The sequence below is a fragment of the Mycosarcoma maydis genome, chromosome 8 (genome assembly GCF_000328475.2).
Source record: "Mycosarcoma maydis chromosome 8, whole genome shotgun sequence".
In the NCBI taxonomy this organism is placed as follows: Eukaryota; Fungi; Basidiomycota; class Ustilaginomycetes; order Ustilaginales; genus Mycosarcoma; species Mycosarcoma maydis.
The window spans coordinates 272,659-289,971 of NC_026485.1; the positions used below are offsets into that span (position 1 = coordinate 272,659).

A 17,313-nucleotide genomic window follows, 5' to 3' on the forward strand; every position below is an offset into this window, starting at 1 on the left:
CCAGCCTTTGCCCAACTGTTCCTTCGTTCAAGCGAGGGTGCAGCTGGCCGCACATTGTCATCACCGTCATCATAATGTCCGTCCTTGGCACCCATCAGAGCGATGCGCTCAATCGCATCTTTGCTGGACTCAAGAGCAGAGATGAGGCCACACGTCAAGCAGCTGGCGAAGAGCTCAAATCGCACGTCGCACTCGTCGTCTCGGAACTCAAGGGTGACAGCCTCTCCTCGTTCAACAACGATCTACACCGCAGAATCTTCGAACTTGCGCACAGTCAGCATGTTCACGAAAAGCTTGGTGGTGTCATTGCCATCGAAGACCTCATCGAACAGGAAAGCGAGGACAATAGCGCTCGTCTCTACCGCTTCTACCAATACCTCAAACCTAATTTGCCATGCAACGATGCTTCCGTCATGATCGCCGCCTCCCGCGCCTTGGGAAGGGTCGCCTACCACGGCGGTCAATCGCTCGGAGAACAGTTTATCGAATACGAAGTGCTTCGTGTGCTCGATTTCCTCCAAGCCGGCGATCGGAACGAGTCGGGACGATACGCTGCCGTGCTCATCATCCGTGAAATGGCAAAAAGGGTGCCGCAGCAGTTTCATCCCTACGTTCCTCGTGTCCTAGACCGCATCTGGGTTGCTCTCCGAGATGTTCGTGTCATCGTCAGAGAAGGGGCCGCAGAAGCCATGGGTGCCTGTCTCGGCATCATCGCTGCACGTGAAAAGCAGATGGGCAGTCATTTTTTCGAGTCAATCTACGAAGAGGCCGAAAAGGGCCTCAAGATGAGCGCACCCGAAGCCATCCACGGAAGCCTGCTCGCTGTACAGCAGCTGCTGCAGCACTCGAAAACCTTCATGCGCAATCGCTTCCAGCGCGCCTGCGAGCTCGTCTTCCGTCTGCACAAGCATCGCGATCCTCTGATCCGCCGCACCATCACCAACCTGGTCCCCGTCCTGGCGCGCTACGACCCACACTATTTCGCCGAGGAGCATCTGCGAGCCGTCATGGGCATTCTCACAGAGCAACTACGAAGAGAAAAGGACCGATCGCCCAAGGAGTCAGCACAGACGTTTGAAACAATCGGCTTTGTTGCTGCAGCCATGGGTCCCAGGATGAAGCCTTTCATCGAGCCAGTCCTGGCCTGCGTCAAGGAGGGCCTGCAGATGCGCGGAAAGAAAAACGCCCCACCCGAAGGCCCCATCTTTCTCTGTGTCGGCAACCTTGCCACCGCAGTGGGTCCACATCTCACACGATACATGCACGACCTCCTCGACCTCATGTTCTCTTGTGGCCTCAGCATCCCGCTCGTCACAGCACTCGATGGCATCGTAAAGGCAATTCCGCCACTCATGAAGGTGGTACAGGATCGTCTCTTGGACATGCTTTCCATGACGCTGATTGGACAACCCTACCGCCCGCTCGGAGCTCCCGCCAGTCTTCGCCCCTCGGCCAACGCTAGTCGCGATGTGGTTGCCGCTCAAACCGTCGAATCCAAGGGTGTCGAGACCATAACGGTCGCACTGCAGACGCTGGGCAGGTTCGACTTCCAAGGCCACATTCTCAACGAATTCGTCCGTAACTGCACGCTCCCTTACCTCGAGGATGACCATGCTGCCGTGCGGCAAGCTGCGGCTGAGACGTGCGCCGACTTGTTCGTCAACGACCCCATCTGCCGTCAAACCAGCATGCACGCCATCGAGGTGGTCAACGATGTGCTCGACAAGCTCATGACCGTCGGCATTGCTGATCCAGATCCAGAACTCCGATGGACAGTGCTCAGCAAGTTTGGCGCTCAGGAGCAATTTGATCGCCATCTTGCCCAATCCGAATATGTCCGTTCCCTCTTCATCGCGCTCAACGACGAAAAATTCAAGGTTCGCGAGGTGGCCATTGTCATCATCGGGCGTCTGGCAAAGCACAACCCAGCCTACGTCATGCCCTCCCTCCGCAAAGCACTCATTCAGCTGCTCACCGAGCTTGAATATTCGACGGTCAGCCGGCACAAGGAAGAGGCTGCTAAGCTGCTGACCGAGGTCGTCCGTGCCTCACAACGTCTCGTCAAGTCGTATGCGTTGCCCATGCTTGAGGTGCTGTTGCCCAAAGCAAACGATCCCAGCGTCGGTGTCGCGGCCAGAGTCATGGAGTGTCTCGGTGAACTCGCCAAAGTGGGAGGAGAGGATCTTGCGCCAAACGTCGATCAGCTCATGCGTCTTGCCATCGACCAACTCTCAAGCACCGCACCTGGCTCATCCACCGCAAAGCGGGACGCTGCTCTCAAGACACTTGGTCTCGTCGCTTCCAACACTGGCCACGTCGTCAACCCATACCTCACGTATAGAAACCTGCTCGGCACGGTCGTCAAGATCCTCAAAACAGAGCAGTCCAAGCCCGTCCGTCGCGAGACGATCCGTGTCATGGGCATCCTTGGTGCTCTGGATCCATACAGATACAAGCTGCTCGAGAAGAACGGCGACGAGGGTCAAGACGAGACATCAAAGGGAAGCGGCACCGACCTCTTTGAGCTTGCTTTGGCAATCGGCACTTCGACCGACGACTACTACCAGAACATCGCCATTGATGCGCTCATCACCATCCTCAAGGACCCTTCGCTCTCGACACATCATCATGCCGTCATCGAGGCCATCATGTACATGTTCAAGACGCAAGGTCTCAAGTGCGTCACTTTCCTGCCTCAGATCATTCCAGCTTTCCTCAACGTGATCCGCACCTGTGGCACGGGCCTGTCCGAATTCTACTTTCAGCAGCTAGCCATTCTCATCTCGATCATCAAGCAGCACGTCCGCAGCTACCTGGAGCCCATCTTTGAGCTGGTCCAGGAAAATTGGAACCCCAATTCAAGCATCCAGCTCACCATTGTCTCGCTCGTCGAGGCGGTTGCGAAAGCGCTTGAAGGCGAGTTCAAATCATATCTGCCTATCTTGCTGCCCAACATGCTCCAGACGCTCGACGGTGAGATAACCAGCAAGCGTCAGCCTACATTGCTCCGTATCCTGCAGGCCTTCTACGTCTTTGGTTCGAATATCGAGGAGTACTTGCATCTGGTGCTGCCGGTCGTCGTCAAGATGTTCGAGCGCCCGGACGCGTCGCAGACGCTTCGACGTGCTGCTATCTTGACCGTAGGTAACTTGTCGCGCAAAGTCAGCTTCTGCGACCATGCATCACGCGTAATCCACCCTCTGGTCCGTGTGCTGCCTACGGGGACTAGCGACATTCGCAACGCCGTCATGGAGACATTGTCTGCGCTCGTAGTGCAGCTCGGCGCTTCGTACGCCATCTTTATTCCCGTCGTCAATAAGGTGCTGATTCAAAATCGTATACAGCATGCGACGTACGATCAGCTCGTCTCCAAGCTGCTGAATGGCGAACGCCTGCCGCAAGACCTGTCTGCGGCTGACAATGCGTTGGGGAGCAAGATCGACGAGTCGCCCCAAGCCGAGGCTAACAAGATGACTGTCAACCAGCAACATCTCAAGCAAGCCTGGGATACGTCCAAAGTGTCGACGAGCGAAGACTGGCAAGAATGGCTCAGAAGGATGGCGGTCGAGTTCATGCGCGAATCGCCAAGCCATGCCTTGAGGGCCTGCAGAAGTCTAGCAGACGTTTACCCAGCGTTGGCGTACGGCCTTTTCAACGTCGCCTTTGTTTCGTGCTGGACCGAGCTGTACGAGCAGTATCAGAGCGATCTAGTCAAGGCGCTTGAGACAGCATTCGATGCACCTGAAGTGCCTGGCGATGTGGTGCACATGCTACTCAATCTGGCCGAGTTTATGGAGCACGATGACAAGGCGTTGCCAATCAACATTCGCGTGCTTGGCGACCGCGCATACAAGTTCCACAGCTATGCAAAGGCGCTCCACTACAAGGAGGCCGAGTTCCTCACAGATCCTTCGCCGCAGGTCGTCGAAAGTCTCATCGATATCAACACCAAGTTGCAGCAGTCCGATGCGGCGTTCGGTGCCCTCACGTACGCTCGGGAGCATCTCGACATCACCCATCACGAAGAGTGGTACGAGAAGCTGCACCGCTGGGAGGAGGCCTTGACTGCGTACGACCGCAAAGCCATGCTCGACCCAGACGACTATGGCGTCGCCTTTGGCAAGATGCGCTGTCTGCATGCTTTGGGAGAATGGGAGCACCTATCGGACCTTGTGCAGCAGAAATGGGGCAGAGCTGACATGGAGGACCGCCGACATATGGCGCCGCTTGCCGCGGCTGCCGCCTGGTCGCTCGGTCAGTGGGACACCATGGACGACTACATTTCGGCCATGCGCTCCGACTCATCTGAGCGCTCCTTCTACCGTGCCATCCTGCACACGCATCGTTCGCAACGAGCCGCGGCCAACAAGCAGATCGCCAAGGCTCGAGAGTCGCTCGACTCGGAGCTCACTGCTCTCATCAGCGAGAGCTATGGCCGTGCATACGACCTCATGGTTCGTACACAGATGCTTTCCGAGCTCGAGGAGGCACTGGCATACAAGCTCGACTACAAGGAGCAGCCTGACCGCCAGGCGACCATTCGCTCCACGTGGATGAAGCGTCTCAAAGGCTGCCAGCCCGAGGTAGAGGTGTGGCAGCGCATCCTCTCTGTGCGTTCGATCGTGCTCACTCCGGCCGACGATACGGAAACGTGGATCAAGTTTGCCAACTTGTGCCGCAAGTCCGGACGCATGGTGTTGGCTGAAAAGACGCTTAACTCGCTGCTGGGCCCGGAACGTACGAATGCTGATCCACGATCGCCGATTGGTCCCAGAGCACCGCCTCCGGTCATCTACGCCCACCTGAAATTCATGTGGGCTTCTGGAGCCAGAATTGAGTCGCTTAGCTATCTGCAAGAGTTTACGCTCAATCTCGCTGAGGATCTTGGGGTCCACACTGTCGACGAGCACGGCAACCTTGTCACGCAGGACTGGCAGTCGTCGCCACATCTCGGCGAGTTTGCACGCCTGCTGGCACGCTGCTTCTTCAAGCAAGGCGAATGGCAGATGTCGTTGCGCGAGAACTGGGTCACGGACGACAACAGCAATGTGATCGAGAGCTACCGCAGAGCGACTGAGCTCGATCGAAACTGGTACAAGGCATGGCACGCTTGGGCGCTGGCGAACTTCGAGGTCATCTCGCACCACGAGGAGAGGAATGAACAGATCACTCCGCAGATGATTGCTGCCAGTATCGTGCCTTCGGTGCAGGGCTTCTTCCGCTCGATCGCGTTGGCGAGTGGTAACTCGTTGCAAGACACGCTCCGCCTGCTTACCCTATGGTTCAAGTATGGTCATCAAGAGGACGTCTCGCAGGCGGTTAGTGAAGGGTTTGCTAGTGTCATCGTGGATACGTGGCTCGAGGTGATTCCGCAGATTATTGCACGTATCACTGCGCCCTCTCCACGAGTGCGTCGCCTGATCCACAACTTGCTGTCGGATGTCGGTCTGGCGCATCCGCAGGCGCTTGTCTATCCTCTCACGGTCGCTGCCAAGAGTCCGAGTCATATGCGTATCCAGGCTGCCATGGGGATCATGGACAATGTGCGCGAGCACTCGCCCGTTCTCGTCGAGCAGGCGTTACTGGTGTCGAACGAATTGATCCGTGTTGCGATCCTGTGGCATGAGATGTGGCACGAAGGGCTTGAAGAGGCATCGCGGCTGTACTTTACCGAGGACAACATCGACGCCATGTTTGCCACACTCGAGCCGCTCCACGACGCGTTGGAAAAGGGCCCCGAGACCCTTCGCGAGACTTCATTTGCCCAGACGCACGGCCGCGACCTGGCAGAAGCGAGGGAATGCGGTCGACGCTTCCGCCAGTACGGTGACATCTCGGATCTCAATCAGGCCTGGGATCTGTACTACCACGTCTTTAAGAAGATCGCCAAGCAGCTGCCGGCGGGTAACTCGGTGCAGCTCGACCTGCAGTACGTCTCACCGAAGCTGCTGGCAATGCGAGACTTGGAGCTGGCGGTTCCCGGTACGTATCAATCCGGAAAGCCGATTGTATGCATCACGCGCTTCGAGCAGATCGTGCTCGTCATTGCATCGAAACAGCATCCTCGTCGACTCAAGATGAAGGGTTCCGACGGCAAGACGTACCAATATCTGCTCAAAGGTCACGAGGACTTGCGACAGGACGAACGCGTCATGCAACTGTTCGGTCTGGTTAATACACTGCTCTCGATTGACTCGGAGAGCTACAAGCGTCGACTCGAGATCCGTCGGTTCCCCGTGATTCCGCTCTCGCCCAACACGGGCATGTTGGGCTGGGTGGAAAATACGGATACGCTGCACGTACTCATCAAAGAGTATCGAGAACAGCACAAGATCCTGCTCAACATCGAGCATCGATTGATGCTTCAGATGGCGCCGGACTACGACCACTTGACGCTCATGCAGAAGGTCGAGGTGTTCGAGTATGCGTTGGACAACACGCCGGGGCAAGATCTGTACCGAGTGTTGTGGCTCAAGTCGCGCAATTCCGAGTCGTGGTTGGAGCGACGGTTGGCGTACACGCGTTCGCTGGCGGTGTCGTCGGTCGCAGGCTACATCCTGGGTCTTGGAGATCGACACCCTTCGAATCTGTTGCTCGATCGGTTGACCGGTCAGATTGTGCACATTGATTTCGGCGATTGCTTCGAGATCGCATGCCATCGTCCTAAGTTTCCTGAAAAGGTGCCGTTCAGATTGACGCGCATGCTGGTGAATGCGATGGAAGTGGGCGGGATCAAGGGGACATTCAAGGTAACCGCGGAGAACACGATGCGCGTGCTGAGGGACAACAAGGAGAGCGTGTTGGCGTTGTTGGAGGCGTTTGTTCATGATCCATTGATTTCTTGGAGGTTGGTTGCGGATGATGGCGCCGAGAGGGCGCCTGATGCGAAGGAGAATGAAGCTGTAGCCGCCGAAGGTGGCGCTGCTTCCGGTACGGCGACGGGTGCAGTCACTGGTGCGGCCAATGTCGGCGCGGGTGGAACTGTGGCTCCCAACCAACGCCAAGACCAAGCGCTTTATCCTGCAGCTGGTGCACCGGGCGGTGGTATCGCTCTACCTCCCACCGCCACCGCCACCGCCACGGCTGCAGCTGCAGCTGCACCCAACGCCGTCCAAGCGGGTGGCCAGGACATGCGCAACCAACGCGCTCTCGAAGTCGTCCGTCGCATCCAAAACAAGCTCAGCGGCAGAGACTTCAATCCCGCAGAAAGCCTCAGCGTCGCTGCTCAGATCGAACGCCTCGTACAGGACGCCACGAGCAAAGAGAATCTGTGTGTCGCCTTCGTCGGCTGGTGTTCCTTCTGGTAACAACGCACCCTGCGCATCCTGCAATTCACGATCGCATCATCTTGACCCTGTGTGCAGATCACGAATACGACGTGTGTGCAGTCCAGACCAACATGCACGATGCTCAAAGCGTCGTTCGTCACACGCAGTAAAGAGGGAATACCAACAGCACAAGCAGGATACATTGGAGATTTGAGAATGTGCATACATGAACAAAAGGATGGAAACAAGAGAGCGCTCAATGCTGAGTGGGAGGCTGCTGTTGCTGGGCCGCCTGCTGTTTGGAACTGCTCTCCTTCAGGGCGAGGAGCTGTTTGCTTCTAAAGGCCTCGTAGTGGATCTGTGCGGTGGTTTCGATGAGGTCCTGCAGGTGCGTTCTGGTCAAAAAGTTTCGGAGGTGTACAAACTCGCAGTGGCTTTCGTTTTCGACATTGACGACACCGTACCGGTTCTTCCTGCCCCTGACCTGTTTACCGTCGATGACGACCGAGCGTTCGCTGCCGACGACGGCAAACGGGATGAGTGTACGCATGCGCTCGTTCAGCTCGCGTTCCTCTTCCTCGTAGTCTTCGTTATCGAACGGGTAGACGCGGATGTTGTTGTACTGCATCTCGGCACGGATTCGTTCCTTGAACAGATCGCGTTCGTCCATAGTGAGCGAGTCCGACTTGGCGATCACCGGAACCACGTTGACCACATCGCTCAACTTCTTCATCACCGTGACGTCGATCGGGCGCAATCCATGACCCGTCGGGTTGATGAAGAAGAGACAGCAGTGAATGCGCGTATCGACAATGTACCTATCGCGCATCGCGGTGAGCTCCTTTCGGAGGTAAGCCGAATGTTGATCCTTGATGTACTTGATGATAGGGTCCCAGCAATTGTCGTTGTTCACCTGGTCGCCGTAGCCAGGGGTGTCGACGATGTTCAGTCGAAGCCTCACACCGTTTTCCACAATCACGTGCGAAACCGGGTGGATCTCGGTGGTCTGGCGAATCACCTCATCCGCTGCGAATCGTCCCTTGGTATCGATCAGATGCGCTGCAAACAGCGTGTTGATGAGCGTCGATTTGCCCAGTCCCGTCTGACCCACGACCATGACGTTAAACTGGAAGCCGCGCTTGAGCAGTTTCGACTCGATCTGTTTGGTGATCGAGTCGAATCCGACGTACGACTGCAGAGGAGTGTGCTCCTGATCTTGCGATAGTACCGCCGTCATACTGAACCACGATGTGATGTGTCTAGCTGAGCAAACGAGCAAGGATCTGTGCGGTGCTGAGGGTCAGTTCGAGTCCCGAATCCAGTCGTACTTTCGTAGCTGTTTCTGTACGGTTACAGTTTCGCGTCGTACGATGCCAAGAGATCGAGCAAGAGAAAAAATGGTGCGGTTCGTGTTGCGAAAAGATCGAGACGCGCAGCGACCGGTCGTTGATGACGATGACGAGGATGGTGATGGTGACAACAAGCACAACCACAGGCAGCGTCTAGACGGTCAAAAGATGGCTCATGCGCCTCGCACAGTCTGCTGGATCCAAAGACACACACACACACACACACACGCTCGCGCTCTGCCTTGCAGTCACACGCACGTCCAACGCCTACACGCTGCGCAACCCCCGAACTTTTGAAATGCGTCTCAAAGTTGTTCTTCCTGTGTTTCTCGTCTGTATTTAGTTTCAAATCGCCAGCATTCACGATTCCACTTTTCTTATCCCCATCTTAGTCCCTCGCAGATTCACTATTTGCGACTGTATAACAATCACCAATCGTGACTCGTGAATGTATTCGACAATTCAAATTCCAATTCATGGTTTCACGAGTCGCAAATCACGAATCACGAATAATCACGAATCACGAATCGTGGATCGTGAATTTAGCCCCTTCGCCCGTGGCCCACAGAAATTAAGTGTTGATCTGGGCGAGCTAACATGCGATTCGGTTGTTCGTGCGTCGGTCGATAGTCGTTGGAAGATTCACGATTCGTGATTTACGATTCGTGATTCATGATTCATGATTCATGATTTGTGGCAACTTTCATGATTTGACCTTTGCACCTGTCACTTCGTGCTTGTGTCCGGCGCTGCTTCTCTCTCTCTCTCGAATGCGAGTCTGCTTCGCTCTATAACCACTTCGTTCAGGATGCAAGGTGATCAGATCGTTACATTTCGTCGAAAGAGAGAGAAAAAGTACAGGGATTTCACGGACTGCAGATGAGACTGAGACGCACACAGATGGTGCGACTGGTATGAGGAGACACAAGGAACCTTGGTGTGCGTGCTGTACTGTCTGGTGGCGGCACAATGAGAGCTTCCTTGCTCAGAGTCAAGCAAGAGCGTTTGGGATCGTCAGTGATCGGATCACACCTGCGATCCACGGGTGAAGTAGGCCTTCATGCCGTGTGTAGCCAGCTCGTTCTTAGCCTGCGCAAACGTATGGCCCTTTTCATTGTTGTGCTTCCAGATCAGCCTGTAGTACCACAGGTTACCCAAACCTTGCAGACCGAAGCCTGCTGTAGCTACCGCTCCCAGGATACCGGCAACGATCCGTTGTCCTGCAAACGCCTGGATGGTGTTGATCAAGCCTGCCGAACCAGTGGATGGGATGCCCAAGAACACGTACACCGAGAATGCCAGATGGAAGCCGGCAAAGATAAAGTAGACATAGAAGAAGAGCGAGTGCTCCTTCATCAAGCCATTGTAGATTGGTCGGTACCAGAGCAAGAAGCTGGCTACTGTGATGACGGGCAGGTAGACGATACCCGAGATCATATCTTTACCACCGTCCGAGGCTCCCTGAATGAGCAAAAAGATACACGCTATCATGTTGACGACAAGCGTCAACACCAGTAGAAGCCACAGCTTGTAGAGATTCTCCATGATAGCCTGACTGTCCGGTGGGATCTCTGCAGCAATGTCGTGATAGATGAGCGGGTAGAAGAACGGCCAATTGTTGCGGCCGTGCTTTTGGATGTGTGCTGCGCGATTGTCCAGGTCGCGTTCTCTGCGTGCGAGTTCCTCTTCTCTACGGCGAAGCTCTTCCATCCGGTTGGCTTCTACGCGTGACGGGATCTCGTCGACTGTGCTGCCCTTGTATGTAGAGCCAACGTCATCATCGCCACCGGCGTACACGCGCGAAGAGTCGTTGAGAGCACCCTGCACCGACGGGTCTGCGAACGGATTGGCGTCGAGCGCATTGCGATCCGAGAAGGGGTCTGCCGGTGGCGCCATATTGCACTTGGCGCTTGTTCAAAGATAGCGTGTCGCCCTTGGATCAAAGAGGACCCGAAACTGTCGTTTTTGAGCTGTTGCTTGTTTGCAATGCTGGAACAAGAGAGCAGAAGCTTTGCTATGGGACTCTTGTGACGATGGAAACGAGCAAGAGCAGAGGCGCGCCAGAGGATCTTGGAGAGGTACAGGCAATGCTACGCAATCAAGATGGCTCCGATGTTGTAGAGACAACGACTGGCGCTAAATGAGGTTAGGTGGTCTGAGCTCGGTGTGGAACCTGACCAGAACGAACACACATGCCACCACCTCGTGCTCTCATCACGTCTGAAAATGGAATCGTTAGTCACGAGTGGGTCGGGCCAATCGCCCAGCCTCGGTCAAAGGTCGACTTGACACGTTTCCTGTCTGAGCACGGAGCATTCGTGATTCGTGATTCACCCTCTCTTTTCGTTTTTAGGCTCGTGTTTCCCCCCTGTCCCGTGTTCGGCAGTCTGTCACGTTGCAATGCGGGTAGCCCGATTTGTGCCTGAATCTCGCCGATGAGGTTGGCGACGCCGATGTTAATTGCGGATGCTCTCTTTGTGGTGGATTGTATGAAAGGTGCAAAAACACGCTTCGCGAAGCACGAAGGATCACGGGATTTGCTAACGCGCTCACACACACGCCCCGCTCGTCCTCGACCACACTTCGTCGAAACACTGCTACTTGTGCGCCCTTCATCTCGAAGGCAGCGCTGTCTTCAACACCTGTATTGCCCAACGCGACGTTCTACGGCTGAAACCATCTCGCACACTTTCTCTATCGCTCGTCCGCAACAAACACCACAACGTGTAACGCTGCTTTCACCGTCATTCGCTCCATCACTCTCATTCGTTCCGCACACGGGCTCCACTTGTCATTGCGTCAAGCTTCAGCTTTCGACTCCCTCGTTCAGGCCAACTTGGTCCTACAAGCCTACGCAGAACAGCAGCTTTCAAAGCAGCTCGTCCTTTACCTCAGTCCTTCATCCCACCGAAGCTCCTTGGGCGCACCGGACACAAAACCTTACATTGCTTTGCGCTGTATCTCGCTGCTTTCCAGCTAGGACAACAAGGTAAAGAGCAAGCTGAACATGTCGAGACGCAGCGGCGGGGTCGAATCGTCCAATGTCGTCGATGGCCTGCGCAAGCGTCTTCGTGGTAATGCTTCCGCTGACGACGCGACCGCTGTTACTGCCTCTACTAGCGCCTCTGCGTCCGCGTCCGCTTCCGCTTCCGCTTCTGCAAACATGGCCAGCATTGCCAGCATGGGCGCTATCGAGCGCAGAATCCACAGCCTTTCTATCGAGCAGGTGGCGCAATACGGCCAAAAGCTCATGGATACTGTCATGGAAGCTACCGATCCCGTGGACGGTGATGCGCTCCACGAGATCTTTCTCGAACTTCCAGACGCCCAAGACTATCCCGACTATTACGAAATCATAAAGCGTCCCATGGCACTCGAAGAGATTCAGTCCAAGCTCGACCAACGCAGCTACCCTACTTTGCCAGACGTCAAGCACGACTTTGAAACCATCTGCAACAACGCCAAGCGCTACAACCAGCGAGACACACCTGTCTGGCTCAAGGCAAGGGAGCTGCACAGTCTCATCAAGATCACATATGTTCAGATTGTCGAAAGTCTTCCCGAACCCAGTGCTGCTCCACCATCCACTCCTGCTGCACCCGCCGTTGCTTCCACTTCTGTTGCCGTTGAAGAGCCTACATCTTCGCGCCCAAAGCGCATCCTATTGCGCGCTGCAAAGTCGCAAGCAAAGCTCAACGACCAATTTCAACAGGAATCGGAAGCGCAGGATCAGTCCCTACCATCAATGCCAAACTCCTCTCAACAGCACGCCGTTGAGCAGCAGTCACCAGACTCGACAGCTTCCCTCCCTCCGCAGCCCGCTGCATCATCTGCGCCCGCTCGTCAACAGAGCCAGCAACCCTACACGGCTACTGGCACTCCCAGTTCCGCCGCTGATGATGCAGATGACGATGACGCCAATGCCGATGGTGACGACGATGATAACTGGGACGCCAACGATGGCGACTCGTCCAAGCTCACCAAAGGCGGTCTCTTTGACGGACGCAAACGCCCTGGCAAACGAGGCAAGCGTCTCAAAGCTACCCTTCGTCAGCTCGTCCAGGACCTTCGTCGCGTCATCGGTTCGCGTGGCTATCCCCTCGTCAAAAACTTTCAAGCACTCCCCAGTCGAGCTCAAAATCCACAGTACTACCAGGTCATCCTTAAGCCCATCAGCTTTCGCGACATCGAAAATCGCGTCTATGGAAAAGTCTACATCAACGCACACGCTCTGTTTGTCGACCTCGAGCTTATGCTCAGCAACGCCATGACCTTTTATCCCCCCGAACATCCCATCTGGCAAGACGCTGCTGAGATTCGTCAGTACTTTGAACGCGAGGCTATCCCTGCTCTTATTCAGGACGGTTTCACACTGGAAAAGGATGACGTCAGGCAGTCGGCCCTGCCTCTTCATCTTGCTGCTAACAGTACCATCGAGGCACACAAGATTGCCTACAAGATGATTGTCTCCAAGACTGTTGGCGCTTCACACAGTCCTGAGCCATCATCTCGCGCTAGGTTGGGTTCAGCAGGTATCGCTGGATCACCTGCCATGTCTGCAACTCCAGCATTTCCGGCAGGCTCGCCCGGTGCTTTCGGCTCGCCATCTCCCGTCGTGCCTATCCCAAATGCGAACGCTCCAGTCATGATGATGGGAGGAGGGTATCCAGGCTCGATGCCCATGTCAATGCCTGTGTCGATGCCCATGTCAATGTCCATGGCGCCGCCGTCCATGTCTACATTTGCCGTGACACCAAGCATGCCTGCTATGAGCATGGCCGCCTCACCCGCACGACCCATGCAGCTCCCAGGGACGCCAGGAGCATCACCATCCCCGCGACCGAACGCTACACCAGAGGGAAGGAGACCCGTCGGCCGCCCCCCCGGCAAGGGCACTCCGACCAGATCCAACCCGTATCCATTTCTGGAGCGTCGTATTGGCCCTGGACGTCCCAAGAAGCACGAAGCGGCAGCACGTCAAGCCGCCATCGCAGCTCATGAAGAAATGCTTCGCAAACAGGCTCTGCAAGAACAGCAAGAGCAAATGACGCAACAGCAACAAGCCGCTGCGCTGGCGGCCCAACCTATCCCACAATGGCAGCAGCAGCAACTCATGCAGCAACAGCTTCAACAACAACAGATGCTTCAGCGACAGCAAGACCAGGCGCAGCAACAGCAACAACAACGACAACAGCAGCAACAGCGTCGACAACAACAACAACAGCAGCAGCAGCTACAGCAAGCACAGCAACAGAAAGCACAACAGTCACAACAGCAACAGGCATTTCTCGAACAGCAGCAAAGATCGCTTCAGCAAGCGCACGGACCAAGCCGCTCGCCCTCGCAGCCGATGCTGCCACCTGGCGCTCATCTGCCGTTTGGAAGTGGAATGATTGTTTCAGAAGCTCCACCACCGGTTAAGCGGAAAGAAGCTGTTTTGCCAGCTGAGCCGCGCGAGCCACCGGCATTTGAAGGACTTGAAAACCGCACGCCTCTGATTTCCAAGTTTGCGATCGGCATGGAAGTCGAAGAGGCGAACGGACAGACACTGGCAGTGCCACCGCTGGAAATCAAGAATGAACTCGCGACGCAGCACACGCTTCAGATTCCGCCAAACGCTTCGAGCATTACCATTGATTTCCCTCTACGTATGCTGTACAGACAGAACAAGTCGAAGGTGGATGAGAACCAAGTGAAGAAGGAAGCTGCGATCGACCCAGCGTCTGCCAATGGCGATGCGGAGACGCCTGCCAAGCCTGCACAGTCCCAGACGAATGGTACAGCCAATGGTGGTAAGAGAGAAACCTCGCTCACGTGGCCTTGGCAACCCGAACTGTACTTTAACGGCCGGCAAACGCAAGGAAGCTGGACCTCAGCAGAACTGTCGATCGACCCAGCGCTACTAGAAGATGCCAGTACAGACTACCAGGACGACGAACGATTTGCAACCAGGATCAGCTACTCGTACTGCAGAGTTCGACTGCTGCCGAGGAGGGGAATCAACGTGTTTGAGATCACGGTCAAACCGGATTCCGCCTATCCACCGATCAGCAAGGTTCCGTTGGAGAGGTACTTGATTTACTTTTGCTAGTCACTCTGAGCTCGACAATCATCAATCTATCGGATGCTGACACTGTGGATGCGTGTGATGAGTTGATGAGTTATGTGGGTAGAGAAGGCGACGAGGTTGGCGGCAACAAGGTTCGAGCGTGTAGAGCGTTTTTTTAACGCTAGACTCGCGCCGTAAAAAGACGAGGAGAGCGTGGAGTGCTCAAGTTGAGCGAGGCTTAAGCGAGCCATCAGAAATCAATCACAAATCCACAATCGTGAATTGTGGGTTGGCAACACGGTTTGATGTGCTTTGTCCACAGTCATCTGTTTCTGTCTGACGACGACTGCGGGCAGCCGACATCAGCTTTCGAGTGGTCTAACTCACAACCCATCGCCAGCGGTACACGCTCGTCGGATTGCTAGATCTTGCATCGAAGGTTGTATTTCGTGCAAAGTTCATCACACGTTTGCCACCATCATGAATCACGGCGGTATGGATCACGGCGGACATGGTGGTATGGACCACGGGGGCAAGGATGCTGGCTCCGCATCTTGCAGCATGAACATGGTATGGAACTACGACACAAGGAATCTGTGCATCCTCAGTTCTTCGTGGCGAATCACGACGCCTTTATCGCTCTACACGTCGCTCGTGATCATCGCTCTTGCCGCTATGCTCTATGAATGGCTGCGCCTGTACATTCGACAACTGGATGCACGTCTTGCACGGGCGTCAATTACTTCACCTCTACTCTCAGCGACACACAGACGACGTGCGTCGTTACTCCCCACTTCAAGCGCCCCAAGTTCCGGCAGCAGTGCAGCAGTCAGCGATCGTCGTTCGGTAAGCATGTCCAAACGTCGTGCTTCCAACACCTCAATCAGCCTAACGCCTACGCGTCAACCATGGATCAAACCGCTAGAGACAACAAGAATCGTGCAAACCTGGCGCTCAACACTGTACGCCACATCGATCCTCATCAGCTTCCTGCTCATGCTGATAAGCATGACTTTCAACGCTTACGTGATTGCAGCTATCGTCATCGGTGAGTTGCAAGCTTTCCGGTATTGTGACAGTGAAACACGACGTAGAGAGACCAAGACTGACCAGTTGATGATTCTTCGTGCTCCAATGACAGGTGCTGCGTGTGGCCATTATTGGTTCAACCGCGATCTGTCTTCCAGCGGCGCGCTGTTGGGTGGTGCCACTGACGACAAAGGGTTGGCTTGTCATATGTAACGCTTCTTTTCTCACGAAGCCAAAATGATACTTCAAACGTCATTCACGATTGGAAAGCAGCAAATCAAGCATCAAAGATGGCCTTTAACGTCCACACGATTGCAGAGATGATATGGGATTGGAACGAAGCTATGGTACCGAAAGGGGCAGACGAGAAGCGAGATCTAATATTTTGCCCTGGGAGCATACAGCGCGGTAGTAGCATCGTCATGACTGGTCCTCATGATCTTGATCGCCTGAGCGTAGATGACCTGTTTGTTGCTACCCCAAGCGTTCATTTTGGCCTTTCCCTTGAGCTTGTTCGCCAATTCCAAGGCCTTGTCGAGCGTGTCCTGTGGGCTGTCGCTGAGGATATCAACAAAGCCCTCATCGAACGCCTCTTTGGCGCTGAATCGGTGGCCTTCGAGCACGATCTTTCTCATCACCCTCTGGTCTGTGATCTTGCTGCCTAGTGCCATCTGTAGTCCATGTGGTAGCGGCGCGCCGAAATCGATCTCGTTCATGCAAAGATATCCTCGTTTGGCGTTCATGACACGGTAGTCGTGTGCACACGCGAGGCCGAATCCGGCTGCAAATGCATGTCCGTTGACAGCCGCGATGGTGGGGATCGGTAAGGTGAGCAGTTTCTCGTAGAGCGCGTTGAGGTGCGTGTCGAAGAATGTCGGGTCGGCCATTGCACGTTCCAAGTCCAGTCCGTTGGAGAAGATTTTGGCCGACGCATCCACTCCACCTGTCGAAATGAGCGCTGCTCCTTCACTCGATTCTCCAGAGGAGAGCATATCGTTCCAGCGTTCTTCAACGTGTCTTAGAGCGGGCAGAAGACCATCACCGATCAACTTGTGCGTCAGTCGGTTATCCGGTGTTTCGTTGCCCAGCATGGTCAGCACCCAGATGCGGCTCGCGCCATCAAACTCTAGCTTGACAAGTGGCGCTGCTTCCGATGGAAATTGACGGGTGTACGATTGCATGTTTGCGCTCGGGTTTGTCGGGTCGTACCTGGGAATCTTGCTGAGATCAAACACAGTTGAGGCGTTGCGTACGGTGTGACGCGATCGAACTTGAGATCGTCTGAACGAAAGTTGAGCGTGAGCCAAAGCAGGTGCGACGATGAATGGCGTTTCAAGGCGACGGATGCTGCGCAGGGAGGATGAAGCAGAGAGCAAAGATGGACGAAGCATCTGGAAATGCATTCACGATTTGTGATTTGGTTGCTGTGTTACAATTGTGAATCCTGAATCGTGAATCCTGAATCGCGAATGGTTGCCGCCAACGCGGGGAAGTAACCCTTCCGGGACACGAAATACAGCGTGAAATACGAAAGGAAATCGTGAATAAACTTATCTTGAGTTTGTGGACACAGCAGCCGAGGCGCTCGAGTCGTGAGTGAGTCCTGTGAATCATGATT

At 55.0% G+C, this 17,313-nt stretch overlaps 6 protein-coding genes across 6 annotated transcripts; 3 read left to right on the forward strand and 3 right to left on the reverse strand.

The window, feature by feature from the left end:
• Nucleotides 1–74: 74 nt before the first annotated feature.
• UMAG_03216 (putative 1-phosphatidylinositol 3-kinase) lies at nt 75–7,307 on the forward strand (the record flags this gene model as incomplete). The annotated part of the gene is made up of 1 exon (XM_011391346.1): nt 75–7,307. The coding sequence occupies one exon, from the start codon at nt 75–77 to the stop codon at nt 7,305–7,307; it is 7,233 nt and encodes a 2,410-aa protein (XP_011389648.1).
• Nucleotides 7,308–7,524: 217 nt separating this feature from the next.
• UMAG_10644 (putative septin CDC10) lies at nt 7,525–8,505 on the reverse strand (the record flags this gene model as incomplete). The annotated part of the gene is made up of 1 exon (XM_011391493.1): nt 7,525–8,505. The coding sequence occupies one exon, from the start codon at nt 8,503–8,505 to the stop codon at nt 7,525–7,527; it is 981 nt and encodes a 326-aa protein (XP_011389795.1).
• Nucleotides 8,506–9,643: 1,138 nt separating this feature from the next.
• Nucleotides 9,644–10,513, reverse strand: UMAG_03218 (uncharacterized protein; the record flags this gene model as incomplete). The annotated part of the gene is made up of 1 exon (XM_011391347.1): nt 9,644–10,513. One exon carries the CDS (start codon nt 10,511–10,513, stop codon nt 9,644–9,646), a length of 870 nt encoding a protein of 289 aa, XP_011389649.1.
• Nucleotides 10,514–11,624: 1,111 nt separating this feature from the next.
• UMAG_10645 (uncharacterized protein) lies at nt 11,625–14,708 on the forward strand (the record flags this gene model as incomplete). Its single annotated transcript, XM_011391494.1, has 1 exon — nt 11,625–14,708. One exon carries the CDS (start codon nt 11,625–11,627, stop codon nt 14,706–14,708), a length of 3,084 nt encoding a protein of 1,027 aa, XP_011389796.1.
• Nucleotides 14,709–15,146: 438 nt separating this feature from the next.
• Nucleotides 15,147–15,908, forward strand: UMAG_10646 (uncharacterized protein; the record flags this gene model as incomplete). Its single annotated transcript, XM_011391495.1, has 2 exons — nt 15,147–15,714; nt 15,808–15,908. 2 exons carry the CDS (start codon nt 15,147–15,149, stop codon nt 15,906–15,908), a joined length of 669 nt encoding a protein of 222 aa, XP_011389797.1.
• A 164-nt stretch (nt 15,909–16,072) lies between these two features.
• On the reverse strand, nt 16,073–17,086 carry UMAG_03220 (uncharacterized protein; the record flags this gene model as incomplete). Its single annotated transcript, XM_011391348.1, has 1 exon — nt 16,073–17,086. One exon carries the CDS (start codon nt 17,084–17,086, stop codon nt 16,073–16,075), a length of 1,014 nt encoding a protein of 337 aa, XP_011389650.1.
• Between the last annotated feature and the right edge of the window lie 227 nt (nt 17,087–17,313).